The sequence below is a fragment of the Psammomys obesus genome, unplaced genomic scaffold (genome assembly GCF_907164565.1).
Source record: "Psammomys obesus unplaced genomic scaffold, mPsaObe1.curated_primary_1811, whole genome shotgun sequence".
Lineage (NCBI taxonomy): Eukaryota > Metazoa > Chordata > Mammalia > Rodentia > Muridae > Psammomys > Psammomys obesus.
Window position 1 is genome coordinate 1,642,018 of NW_026596073.1, and position 13,484 is coordinate 1,655,501.

At 36.5% G+C, this 13,484-nt stretch overlaps 1 protein-coding gene across 3 annotated transcripts in view; it reads right to left on the reverse strand.

Annotated features, from left to right (window-relative positions):
- Window positions 1-13,484, reverse strand: part of Ptprq (protein tyrosine phosphatase receptor type Q) — a 188,109-nt gene that overhangs the window by 97,481 nt on the left and 77,144 nt on the right. For all 3 annotated transcript variants that reach the window (XM_055626210.1, XM_055626209.1, XM_055626211.1), the window contains exons 24-25: window positions 13,146-13,287; window positions 9,879-10,148 (exon numbers count right to left, since the gene is read on the reverse strand). In XM_055626210.1, the coding sequence (XP_055482185.1) occupies window positions 9,879-10,148; window positions 13,146-13,287 (412 nt within the window). The remainder of the gene's footprint in view (window positions 1-9,878; window positions 10,149-13,145; window positions 13,288-13,484) is intronic.

The following is a 13,484-nucleotide window of genomic DNA, read 5'->3' on the forward strand; positions in this document are numbered from 1 at the left end:
ATAGATAGATAGATAGATAGATAGATAGATAGATAGATAGATAGATAATAGATAATAGATAGATAGATAAATAATAGATAGCTAGATAGATAGATAGATAGATAGATAGATAGATAGATAAATAAATAAGTAAGTAAGTAAGTAAGTAAGTAAGTAAATAAATGAATAAATAAAAGTAGACCATTAAAAAAAAGACAGAAATCATTCCTGGGATTGGATATCTAGTCAACCTCTTAGGGCTAGTGAATATAGCGATGGATCTTGGCAGAGAACCTAAACCCACCACTTTACTAAGGCAACATAATCTGAGGCTACATTCTAAATATTAATTCTTATACCCACAGATAACTGTACTTCTCACTCTTCATCAAGGAAGCGTCTTCTCTTTTCAACAGAGACCACACAGGAAACCATACTGATCAAAATGCAGAGTTGCAGAACTCAGTCCTAACTGATACATCTACAGCACAACTCTTGCACCTAAGGCTCAGGAAAGAGCAAACGGGGCAGGTATATAAGAGGAGTTCAAAGGGGGGTAAAATGATGTAATAATATTATAGCACACACACACACACATCTTTGGAAAAGAAAGTGAGCAATGAAGATGATAAGTCATTAAAGACATGCCCTTGAAGGAGACATTAGGACTCAACTCTAGCTTTCCTCCTTTGCCTCTTGGCAGCAATGAGAGAAGTGGTTTTGCCACACGACACATGTCCTTCTTTGATCTTCTTCGTCACCACAGGCCAAAAGAAAGTTGGCAAATGCTAAAGGACTGCAACTCCTGAATACACGAGACAAAATCAAATCTTTCCCTTTAAGTTGTTTCATTCAGCTATTTGCCCCAGCAACAAACAACCGACTAGCAAAAAGATTTATATCCAACATATGCAAGGACCTCCTTTAACATAACAGTTAAAGTGAAATAACGTTAAAGACTTGAAGAGAACCTTCTACAAATGAGGTATGGCAGCATTTACTTTACCCATTCCAGTTTGCTTGAATTTCTGTTGCTACAGTTTAGCGACCTGTCCTCCAAAGCAGGTTTCAAACTTTTTGCAATGACATGGTAATTATTAAAATTTCATAAAACAAAAAGCACCTCTTGGTCCACTCTTCATGAAATTGCTACTTAAACAACAGATAAATGAGAAATTCAGTAACCAATCACCTTCTTTTACTTCATCTGTTGTTCATTGTGTTTCAGTTCAGACTTAGACATATAATCAACCAGTATGATTGCAAAGTAGTGAAGAGATAATGCTGGAAATAAATGAGAGCCAAATATAAATGGAGATTTTAATTCACTGCCTGACTAAAGAATGTTTAAAATGCTGTTGCACAAGAGCTTAGGGCTACCTCAAGATCCAGCTATACCACTCATAGGCATATATCCAAAATATGCTCAAGTATACAATAAGGACATTTGCTCAACCATGTTCATAGCAGCTTTATTCATAATAGCCAGGATCTGGAGGCAACCAGGAATGGATATAGAAATTGTGGTACATTTACCCAATGGGATACTACTCAGCAATTGAAAACAAGGAAATCATGAAATTTGCAGGCAAATGGTGGGAACTAGAAAAGATCATCCTGAGTGAGGTATCTCAGAAGCAGAAAGACACACATAGTATATGCTCACTTACAAGTGAATATAAGACATATAATATAGGATAAACATACTAAAATCTGTACATCTAAATAATCTAAGCAAGAAGGAGAACCCTTGGTAAGACGTCCAGTCCTCACTGAGAAAGGCAAATGGGATAGATATTAGAAGAGGACACAAGAACTTTAAATGGTCAAACAAAGCAGCTAATGGAGGGAAAGTGGTTGTAAATGAGGACAGTGATTGTGTGGAAGAAAATATAGGATGATAATCTATAATAGGTATGCTAACAAAGCCTCACAGGTATAGGAGACATTTCAACAAAAGTGCAAAAACAAAACGTGGTAGGACAATCCACACTTTGGAAACAAATAACGGTTGATAAGAACACAGAAAATATTTTATTTCCCAGTCTATAAAAATTGAGGGAAAAAGATACCCTTGATATATGTGACTTCTCTGTTACTATGATAAAACACCACGACCAAGAAAACTTAGAGAAGGAAGAGTTTATTTGAGCTTGAGGTTCCAGAGAGATAAGAGCCAGTCCTTCAGGGAGGCATGACAGCACACAAACACAGACAGGTAAAAGTATTGCAACAAACACACCAAAGACCTGAGGTTAGTTATAGTTCCTCCCATTTACTACTAAGGTTGCTTTGTTGGAGGCCAGGAAATGTCTTTAGTTTTAGCACTCTGAAGCAGAGGAAAGTGAGTTCAAGGTTAACTTAATCTACATACTAAATTCCAAGTCAGCAATAGTTATATAGTATTATATATTGTATAAATAGTAAGGACTATATAATAATATCCTGTTTTAGTCTTTAAACAAAGACTGTGAGAATATACTATCACACTATGGTGCAAACACTGACTGCTCATATATGAATATTCAACAACTACATGAAAGGACAAGTATTTATTCACGACACTAAATTCAGAACAACTCAGGTATCGACCAAAAGAAAAAGATAAAAAATGAAATGTTTCTATGACAGAAAAGAATTTAACAATGAAAAAACAGTTACTGAGACCATAAAAATATGAATTTTTAATGTCAATTGAAAGAAAAAAAGACATAAAAGAACACAGCTTTAAAACAACTAAAATCAGTCTATGAGGATGGTGACTGCCTTAAGATATGTGTGTGCAAGAGAAATTTCTGTGGAGGAAGAAAGCAATCTATGTGTTGCCTATGAATATAATGTGGGTTGGTATATGATCCTTTCAAAACTCATTGAACTTCTGCAATGAAATTTTTGTACACTTAACCATAAGTGTAAAGTACTATACAAACAAAAAGAGAAAAAAAAGGCTTTTCTATAAAAGCACAGTAAAATATTCTAAATACATTCTAATTTTTACATTTTATAGATACCCAAAATATTAGACATTGATGCTTCTGGATATTTTATAAATACAGATTTTTTTGAAAGAATAAAACATGAGCTTTGATATAAGTCTAACATATCCACACCCAAGGAAATCTGAGACTACCCTAAGTACATCAGAGATGACTTGTGACATCATGTATTATGTTTAATTGCGGATGAAGTACACAAAGAGCTTTTGACAATAGTTCACAGCACAGTTCTTAGGAAGGAAGCATGGCTCATGCGTTTAATCAGTAACAGTATAACATCCTAAAGACAAGCCTTGTATTCAACTTAGAGTCCAATCTTTAAAAATGTTAAGCTTCTGTGTAGTAAGCATCATTAATGTGCTTGTATATAGATGTTTTAAAAGTGAAGGCAGACCTGCTTATTCATGATTGTCATCACAGCCTTCTGAAGACAGAGGCAGGAGGATTATTACAAGTTTGAGAAAAGCCTGGTCCAAGTTGCAAGTTCCAGACCAGCCAGGGCTACAACCAACAAGTCTCATACAATCAAGCAAAGTTATAATGTAGATTAGAAAGAAAAACATCTACAATAGAATTAATATAATTAGTAACAAAACACAAAACTAATTTCTAATTTGATGCATTCTTTAATTGGTATTGAATCAATTACTTTATGTATTCTTTTTGTTACCTGTCTAATAATTCAAGTTTTAAGGTAATAGCTGCTCAGAATAAGGTATCTAATCACAGAAGCAATATAAGATTTACTTGATGTTGTAATACGGTGAAATTCAAACTACAATTCTAATATGCTGATTTGCTAAGAAATGGAGCTTATTCTACTTGACTTCCAAAAGAATCTTATTGTGGATAGTATTTATTGTCTTACACTTAAAAATAAGATTCCTTCCTCAAATTTGTATTTTTATAATCCAAGGAAATAAATACTAGATGCTAAAGTTTCTTGGTTTATAAAAAATACAAATTTGAGGAGCATTTTGTATTTAGCATTTAGTATGATAGAAATGTAATAGTCTGTGATAAGTACTTGTATGACTTATACGTTCAAATAATTTATAATGCATCGATTTTACATTAAGTCCAAGTTAATATATTTATTTGGACTTTTGGTTTTTCTCAATTCATTTATTGGACATTTGAGAATATGCCACTTTTAAATGTCATTTGTACAGTTTATAATCTCATAAAAAAATTACAGATTCATTTCTAAAGCCTCAAGTACTATGCTTACTAGAAAGAAAAAATTTTATGCACACACACAACTTACTTAAAATTGAAAGTAAAAAAGAACAAGAGAAAAAATGACGGAGGAGGTGGATATGTCAAGCCTGCTATAAACAGTATCAGCTACATAGAGCAGGAGTGGAAAATAAGGTAATAAGATATGCCCCTGTTCATAAATAAGTCTCAGAAAACTGTCTGAAGAACAGCTGGCTTTCGCTGGAGCTTGGATGAAGCCAGGAATGGCTGCCCGAGTTCACTTAATGAAAGATATTAGAGCAGCAAGGAGGTCAAGGATTATTATGCATAGTAATCCAAATTCGCTTTTTAAAAATTATGTTTAAAAGAACTTTTAAATTTAGAATTTGATACCTACGACTGTTTGAAAATATCAAATATTACCCCTTTGGAACTGATCCAAAGTAAAAATGTGTGGCCTAAGTCTAACATTAAAACATTTCCCAGAGTGCCGCAGTGTTTTTTATAGCTCTCATTATATCAACTTGTGGTACTTTTTGCTTTTTAGATCAAGTTCAGCTTAGAAAATATAAATTGTTTTCCTAAGTTTTCAAGCCATATTTGCACAAAATTGAAGCTACTCTCATCAGTGTAACTATTACAGAAGATTTTCAGTCAGAAAATTCTCATGATGGAACCAAAGTTTTCTATTTTACCTTGTGAAATAGTGGAGAAAAAAAATTTCAATAAACACAGATAGTGTTCTCAGTTTCTTAGGGAAAAATACCAAGAAACAGGAGGGGTTTTCTGGACCAGTGCTTGCTTAGGTCAAAGCTGGCCCCAGAAAGCCAGTGCACAGGAACCTTGTTTCTTTTTGCTTGGTTCCACATGCTTGCACTGCAAAATTGCTGATGTTACTTTCTGAATCTATTTAAGGCCAAGCATTGCATCATTAAAAATGTTAAAGCACAATATACACATGTGATTTTTGACTCTTCCTCTGTAGGCCCTCATACAGTGCCCTCTGTACATCAACTCATGTCTCCTGGAATGAGTATAGAGAGCAATACAACTGAGTTTGAAAAGATGCCCTTGGATGGACTTGGAGGATGGCAGATTTGTTCTTTCCCATTTCTCCCATGATCCACAACTACAAACACTAAGGAAGATCAGACAATTGACAGAAGAACACATGGGCATTCAAGAGGAAAGAGACTGGGGATGATTACAATAGCAAATCAAGGGGTAGGTAGCTAAGATTGTGAGAGTCCAAGAGACAATTTCTAAATGAAATGCCATAATAATATTTAATACCTGACATGCTGCTTTAAAATCCCAATAAAAACTTGCTCTTTCAAAGCTTGGCGTTCCTGTCATCATAGTACTGAGAACTGGAGACAGGAGGATGAACACATTAGACAGCTAACCTGGCTCACTGGTGAATTTCCATGCTGGTCAGTGGCCCTGCCGCATAAAACAAACTGGCTATTTCCTGCTGAATGACACCTGAGATTGACCTCTGACCCTGACATGCTTACTTACAAACATGCATGTGTATTTATATACAGAGAAGGGTTAGGGGACGGAGGAGCAAGGGAGAAACAGGGAGAGAAAGACAGACAGAGACAGACAGTGAGAGTGACAGAGAGACAGAGACAGACAGAGAGAGATATCCCTGGGAAGAATGTGTGTTAAGGGTAAATACCAAGCAGCAAGAGAGTGAGCCAAATTTGATTTCTTCTCATGATAGGACTGAGAAAAGAGCCTGGCTCTCGGAACTAGCTGTACACTGTGACTAATTTTCCACCACAAATTAGAAGCTTGCAACAGCTATGAAAGTGCTACCATCTGAACAATGAGTTCCTAGAACTTACTAACATCTCATCAGCAAGCAATTCATGTAACTCCTGACAAAAAATTAGGTACCTAACGAGCATTGTAATCATAAATATAGCTACAAACTAAACATCAAATATTAAAGAAGAAAAATACTTTTGAAGCAGAAATTAATATTTCATCTGTATTATTCTTCTCAATTACAAGAACTTTTACGTTTGCCTGGGGGAAAAACATTTCTACTTTTGCCTGATGGGGGTATGGAAATAATATACAGCAATGGAGGAAAAACCCCGATAAAAATAGCCACCAGAATAATGCAAATCATTTCTTTCTTCTATAAACCTGTAATTGCCTGAATACCAAATTCCTTTTGCCAGAAAAGTTGAATAAACAGAAGCAAAAAAGGCACAATCTTTCTAAGTAGAGAGCAAAGGGTAGAATTAGGTTGATTATTACCAACATTAACTCATTTAAATGAAAATTTATGTGCTAATATAAAAATTCTGAACCCAGAAATATGAAGCAAGTTCTCATGGTTGTTCACACTGGCATAGGGGTCATAAGAACACACTTTGGTAAATGGGAGCACAGGAGAGCATCGGATACGCTGATGACCAATTAAATCTTTGTTTACTATCCCTCCATTACCCCATCTAGGTGGATTTCCAAATCTAAATTAAGATCTATTCAAAATCTTAAATGAACAATTGTGACAATGATCTGGACTGTGAAGTAAGATAGTTGTATATCAAATGTACACTGAATTTTGGCTGTATCTTGGGTCTGTTAACTGAGTATCTGCTCTGTTCTCTTGACGGACTTTGGTTTAGAACACAGCAGTACATAAAATAATAACAATCACTATAGCTTTTGGAAGTCATTTATTTCAAAGCCATTATCCTTCCTTATCTGCCAGTTCTCTGAGACCTGGCTCATGTCTGGACTGCTTCTGACTTTTTTTTTTTTAACCTGGCACTCCAGTTAAAGACCACCCACATGGGATGAAAATACTTCCTTCTAGCAATAATATGCTTTCCTCCAACTAAGAAATTGTCACCCCTTGGTGGACCTGTATGAAGCTGTTCATCTCTGCTCAGACACACCTGTATACTTTAGTCTACTACTTCAATGAATTTACACACATGCTTGGATGCATGGAGTCAGATACTTTACCATCTGCAGCTCTGATGCCACAAGATTAAGCTATATAGTACAGGAGTCTGGAGCACAAAGGCTTGGGATGTCATTGAAAGCTTTACTGAAGATCTTCCATTTGAGCTGAACTTTACTAGTTTTTCCTAGGTGTTTAGCTAACATTTCCTAAAATGAATAGATGAAGTCTATTGCCCTGAAGATGGAAAGTTTGTTTTGATACATCCACTGTGTGAGGGGACAAGGCATACAAGAATATAGTTTGAAGGAAGAGATACATTTTAACTAGTGATAAGCTCTAGGTAGGGTTTCTGGCCTGTAAGAATAGATGAAGCCCTTGGAAAACTGGGCTACCACCATGCACTGTGCCTTTCAGTATCACCTCGGTGTTTCAAATAGCCAAGTCTGTTCTTCATATGACAGACATAAACTGGCAGAGCAGAGGAGATCTAAATTGTATAATAGAACCAACTCAACTGAGGTCCTCTAGTGGAGAGATGAGACTGAAGAGCGAGTTGTATAACTGTGAATAAGACCTCTTCAGAGTCATCCAGGGAAGCAGTAAAAACCCAGCATAAAGAATTCTTTGTTTTGCCTCTTTTCTTCTTCTTTTGAACCTGACTGCTACCACTGCATGCTAGACTCTTGGCTTTCAGTGATTCTCAGTGACATAACTCCTGTTTTTAAATATTTTCCATCATAGGAAAACTGGTAGAGTTTCAACCCAAGACATATCAAAGATGGTGAAGCAGCTGTGATCATCATGGAAGATGAACTTATAGCTGAGCCATTCTATTTGTCCCAACAGTATTCAGCAGCTAGAATTCTGAGTAAAGAGTGGGATCTTTTCAGAGTTAAGGATCTTCCTGAGAGAAAGATTACAATGACATGGATTGAAACCTAAAAAGCAAGAGAGGCTATTGCAGCAGTCTGTTCTAACCTGCAAAGGAAGGATGGTGAGAGCTTGGAAAGGGCATTGCATTCGAAGGGTGAGTTGAAACTGAATGGATGCTGAAACCAGAGAGAATGGAGAGTTTTTCGAAGTTCTGATATCTGTATCCTCAAGGATTGAAACATAAAGTTAAACTAGGTGATGTGGCATTCAGCAGGGGCTGGGGCTCATATGAAGTGGTAAACGGTTTTGATGATACACCAGGGCTCTCATGAGAGCCTACAACTGGAGAAGTAGTGCTATGAAGAGCAAGTCCAGTTTTTGTTTAAGCAGAAGATAGAACAGAGTAGAAGGTAAAAAGGTTACACACAAGAAAGCACTGCTGAGAAACGGTGACAGTTTCTTCTTGCAGACTACAGTGGCGTTTTTCTGTTACTCAGAAAACAGATGCAGACCTGAGTGTTTAGAAAAGATAATAAAATAAAAAATATTAAAAAAAGAAAAGATAATAGCTGCACATGATTCTGATACTTCAAGCCTTAAGAGTCTGCAGAAGCATCAAGAATCCCAAGAAAACAATTATTAAGAAGATATGTTTCTGGAAAGTTTGCATGTTTATTCCTTCATTAAAGTAATGATGAAATGCACTGGATATGTTAGAGCATTTTACATTGTGTAACTATCTTTGATTTCTCCTTTTGTTAAGATTTATTTATTTTTTATGTATATAATGTTCTGTCTGTATGTAGATATGCACGTCAGAACAGGGCATCAGATCTCATTATAGATCTCATTATAGTTGCTGGGAATTGAACTCAGGACCTCTGGAAGAGCAGCCAGTGCTCTTAACCTCTGAGTCATCTCTTTAGCCCCTAATTTTCTCCATTCAATATGCCATCATAGTAAAGAAGGTTAAATATGCACTCAGTTGGTAATCAGCTATCACACAGGGAGGCTAAGGAAACACATGTTGTATTTTCTAATAAAATGTTTATCTCTTCCTATAAATGTGCTATAGTGGCTGAGTGTGGAAAGCACTTGTCATTGAAGTGAAAAGACCCAAGTCTGGATCCCCAGAACCCATATAATTGCTGTTTGGGCATGGTGGCCTACCTGTAATTCCAGAGCTTAGAAGGAGGAAGAGATATGGGATCACTAGAGAAAGCTGGTTAGCTATGGCAGCCCGACTGAAGAGCTTGGCATTCAAATAACAGACTCTGACTCAGTACAGAAGGTGGACAGGGCTCAGTCAAGTCTCTTGATGTCATTTTCAACTGTCCGTGTGTACATACAACTGTGCATGTAAGGACTAATACACACACCCCCAGACACATATAAACATGCATACACATAAACAGGCATACCTACTATATAGATATATTAATAAAAATAAGTGTCCTGTAAATACTATTGGCAAATATATGATGCTGTGAATAGCTAAATGTTGCAGATTTGTGTCCTGCTTCAGACTATTTACTGTTAGGTCTATCAGGCTAGTTACTTATTTGAGGTTTCCAGTTTCACAGCGATAAACTGTTCACATTAGTTACTAACTTTACACTAGTTACCTCTTTCAGCTTAGATATCTGTTTCAGGTTAGCTAGCCATTTCACATAAGTTACTTGGTTAAAACTACTAACCTGTGTCCTACTAGTGATAGTTTCTTGTTCTATGTCATTTACTACTCCACACTAGTTACCTGCTCCTAGCATAGTCATTTACTTCAGGTCCGTCACTCGTTTCATATTAGCTACCCATTTCAAGTTGCTATTAATTCTATATTTCAGCTTAGTAAATTATGTTACCTGTTTCGGGTTAGTTACGTGCTCCACACTAGTTACCTGTCTCAGGGAGTGTGCTGACATTGCACGTGCTTTCACTGCCTTCGCCAGCTGAGGTTGATGCTCTTATTTCAAAGACGTATGACATATTGGCAAGAAGTTTTGTGAACGTGTACGTGTGGTCTTGGGGAGAGACTTTTGTAGAATTCCTTTCAAATGTTATCATATAGTGAGTAATTATTCCATTTGCTTTTCGGGGTGGATCCCACGTCACTAACACTGACTGCCAGTTACTCGCCATACACTCTATGTTCTGTACAACATCTGGAACTTGAAAGAAAAACATTTGCTCAAAGTTAAAATTTATGCACACATAGAAAATTATTAAACTATGCAACCAAGAGATAAAATATTTTTATGAACACAGGAAAATGTATATTTAACATGTAACTTTTCCAATGTGTGTGTAACAAGTTCTTAACATAAATGTGTGATGGGCAACATTCTATCCTATCTTGCTAGTGCTCACAATATTGAACCCTTAATGGAATTATTTCCTAGGCCCAAGCAGAAAACACATTCTCATAGTCTTAGAAATTCATTGGCCTCAGGAAAGGAATTTTAATCCAGCAACATAGCCGTTCTGGTAAGGGATCACATCCAAAGCCCTTCTAGATCTAGTTGATTCAAATGGAATGCAAACACACTCTGCATTAGAGTAGGATCTGTCTGGAAAACAGACACACCCATAGTACACCCCTTTAATCCCAAACAGTGAAGTAGAAGGATGCAGCCATTTTTGATAATGGATAATGTATAATTGAGAGACAGAAAAGGTGATGAATCAGAGAAAGAGTTGACAGAATGAGTCAGAGATGGGATACACCCAACTCTCATAAGAATAGAACAGGAAAGAAAGGCCACTGAAAGGCAGTGCAGAGAGAGAGAAAAGGAGAATTTTTCTGACTGAGAGTTGATTACCAGGAGTTTTACAGAAACAGGTTAGGCACAAGTAAAGACAGAATGAGCCAGAGAATGAGAAAGCAGAGCCAGAAGATTAAAACATATTGCCAGAATTAGTTTAAGGTCAGGCAGAGTAATTCAGTCAGAATCAAGAAAATCCAGTTTTAACCAATCAGATTTGAGTGGAGTTTGGGCCAGAACAGTAGATGAATCAAGAATTAAGAGCCAGAAAGGTTTAGGAATGGCTCTCATCTCATCTCATCTGAGGAAATGAAAACCTTTACAGACCTCATATCCAGGTAGTCACAGATGCCAGCTTTCTTAACCAGTATGGTGCTATCTTCTCAATACTTAGTACTGAATATTTTTCAACACAAAGCTGTCAAGTATCACTATTCCAGGCCCAACAATACTGAAAAGCCCATAAACAAAGCAGAGGTATTTTACTGAAGTTCTTTGAAAGAACATGGACCATTTTAAATTCCATTGGAGGAACTGTTTAAAGAGTCTCAGGTTTCTCTAGTAGAACTTTCCTCAGCTTCCTTGAAAATAACATCTCTTCTCTGGAGTCCCTTAACACCTCATCCATAAACATGATTATAAGTGAGAAACACTGGCTACTTTCCATGGAAATAACCAATAATGTCCCCTAATTTTAGTATTAATCACATAGCTTCATTGTTCTCATAAAATGAGGACAGTGGAAGAAAACCACTCTCTGGTTAATTCAGTTTACAAACTGTTCACAACAGAACAAAGGGATGCAGTTATTATATAAATGTAATTTAAAGAAGGTTCAAGAAACATGTATCTTCTCAACAATGGTTCTCTGAACCTAAGTGTAACTCTTATAAACCTTTCTTCTGTAGGATGAACACATCAAGACATAAAGACAATATTAATATGTGTCTGACATACACAAATCAAATGTTGAGGAAATATTAACTTAATTGACTATGAATACCCCCAAACAAATAATAAACTATTAATATATAAACATAAGATCTCTATTATTTTTCCATCCAGAGCATTACGTTTTGTGACATAACCTTATGTTACTACTGAAAATAGTAATTTATGCAGTAATTTATAGAAAATAATCTTCAATTATTATTCATTTTATGTGAATACTATTACATATTTTATAAGTTAAAAATATTTCGATATTTTCCCTCAAGATGATGCATACTCTCTCTAGCCATCACCAGCAGTTCTACTAGCAATGAGAATGGGGCTCCAGCTGGATTTCTCCCTGAGTTCTGAAGGCATGTTCTACCTACTCTGCCTGGATCACGGCACCTTCACACCAAGCAGGAAATACCTGTGTAAATATCATACTGACACAGAATTTATTTCATATCAAAGTCTCTAATAGATAATATCTAATGGATCTTTTCAAATATTTTGGGCCACTCCTGCAATCTAATATGTGTTTCTTTACAGTTGAAGGTATGGAGCTCAGAGGACTCTGGAGTCATTGTCAAGGTGACACAGCCACGGAGCTCAGATTCGAATCCAGACACTAATTGCACAGCCTGAACTTTATCCGCTATGATAGTAGGGATTTGACATGTCTGTAGGCATGCTCTGAGAGAAGACCTCAAGTGCCCATAAGTCATGAGAAAATTATTGACTTAGCATCATTGGCCTCCAGTCTCAGTGTGGAGGTTCATTAATACAAGTACATCTGGAGCTTCTTTGAGCTGACTACAAAAGGAATTTTTCAGCCATTCAGCAACCATTGCTAAAAAAGAAAAAGGGAATAGGAGTGTCTTTCAATATATGAGCAAGTTAGCAGAAGGAAAGGGGCATGTTTAACCCACCATTAAGTAATTCGTAGATGAAAATGATTCACGGCCTATACAAAGGCAAGGTGTGGCCCATGCAATTGTGCCACAGAAGTTCAGTTGCTTGGAAACCAAGTGAGTGGCCTTTTATAGTACTTCATGTTACAAGGGGATGCTTTGAACTACAAGAGGCAACACTGACTCCTGCCTCTCAAATCTTACAGCTCAGCTTCCTGAAGAAAGTCATAGTCACAATATATGAAAATCTAAATGGTTGTATTACTCTTCCCAGCCCCATGGGTTGTCCTGAGAAGAAGGACATTTCTGAAGCCCACCTTGTCACTTCCTTAGAAAACTAGCCTTTTATTTTTGTCCTTCTCAGTTCTAAAGGAAATGTTATATGAGATGTGTCTATCAATACATACATATGATCCCAGATATGATCCAGCCTAAATTTCAACATTGAAACTCAATTTCCCTTTGAGTGGGATGGTAGTGGCACCTTATTAAACAGGGAGGGATGGTGAAAATCTTAAATATGAGAGCAAATATCGCAGAGGCAGACACTGAGACTAACCAGACTCTTGGGTTGTGAATTTCACTACATTACTGAACTGATCGCCATTTCCAACTTTGGTAAATGCAGACACACTAACTGAGTAGGTGCTGACAGGCTCCAGTCCAGTGAGTTTGACAGCAGTCTGAAAACCTGAAATATTCTGAAAAACAAAAGATCCTTAGTCACAGACATCTTCTCATATTTGTTTGTAATCAGATATATTTGAATATACTGAATATATTCCTTTTATATTTAACCTAGGAGTTGATGAACATGTATAATTAAAACAACTTTTTTGCTTGGGGGTATGCTGAGCTTATGATACAGGAATGGACTGGGTACCATTTTGATCTTGGA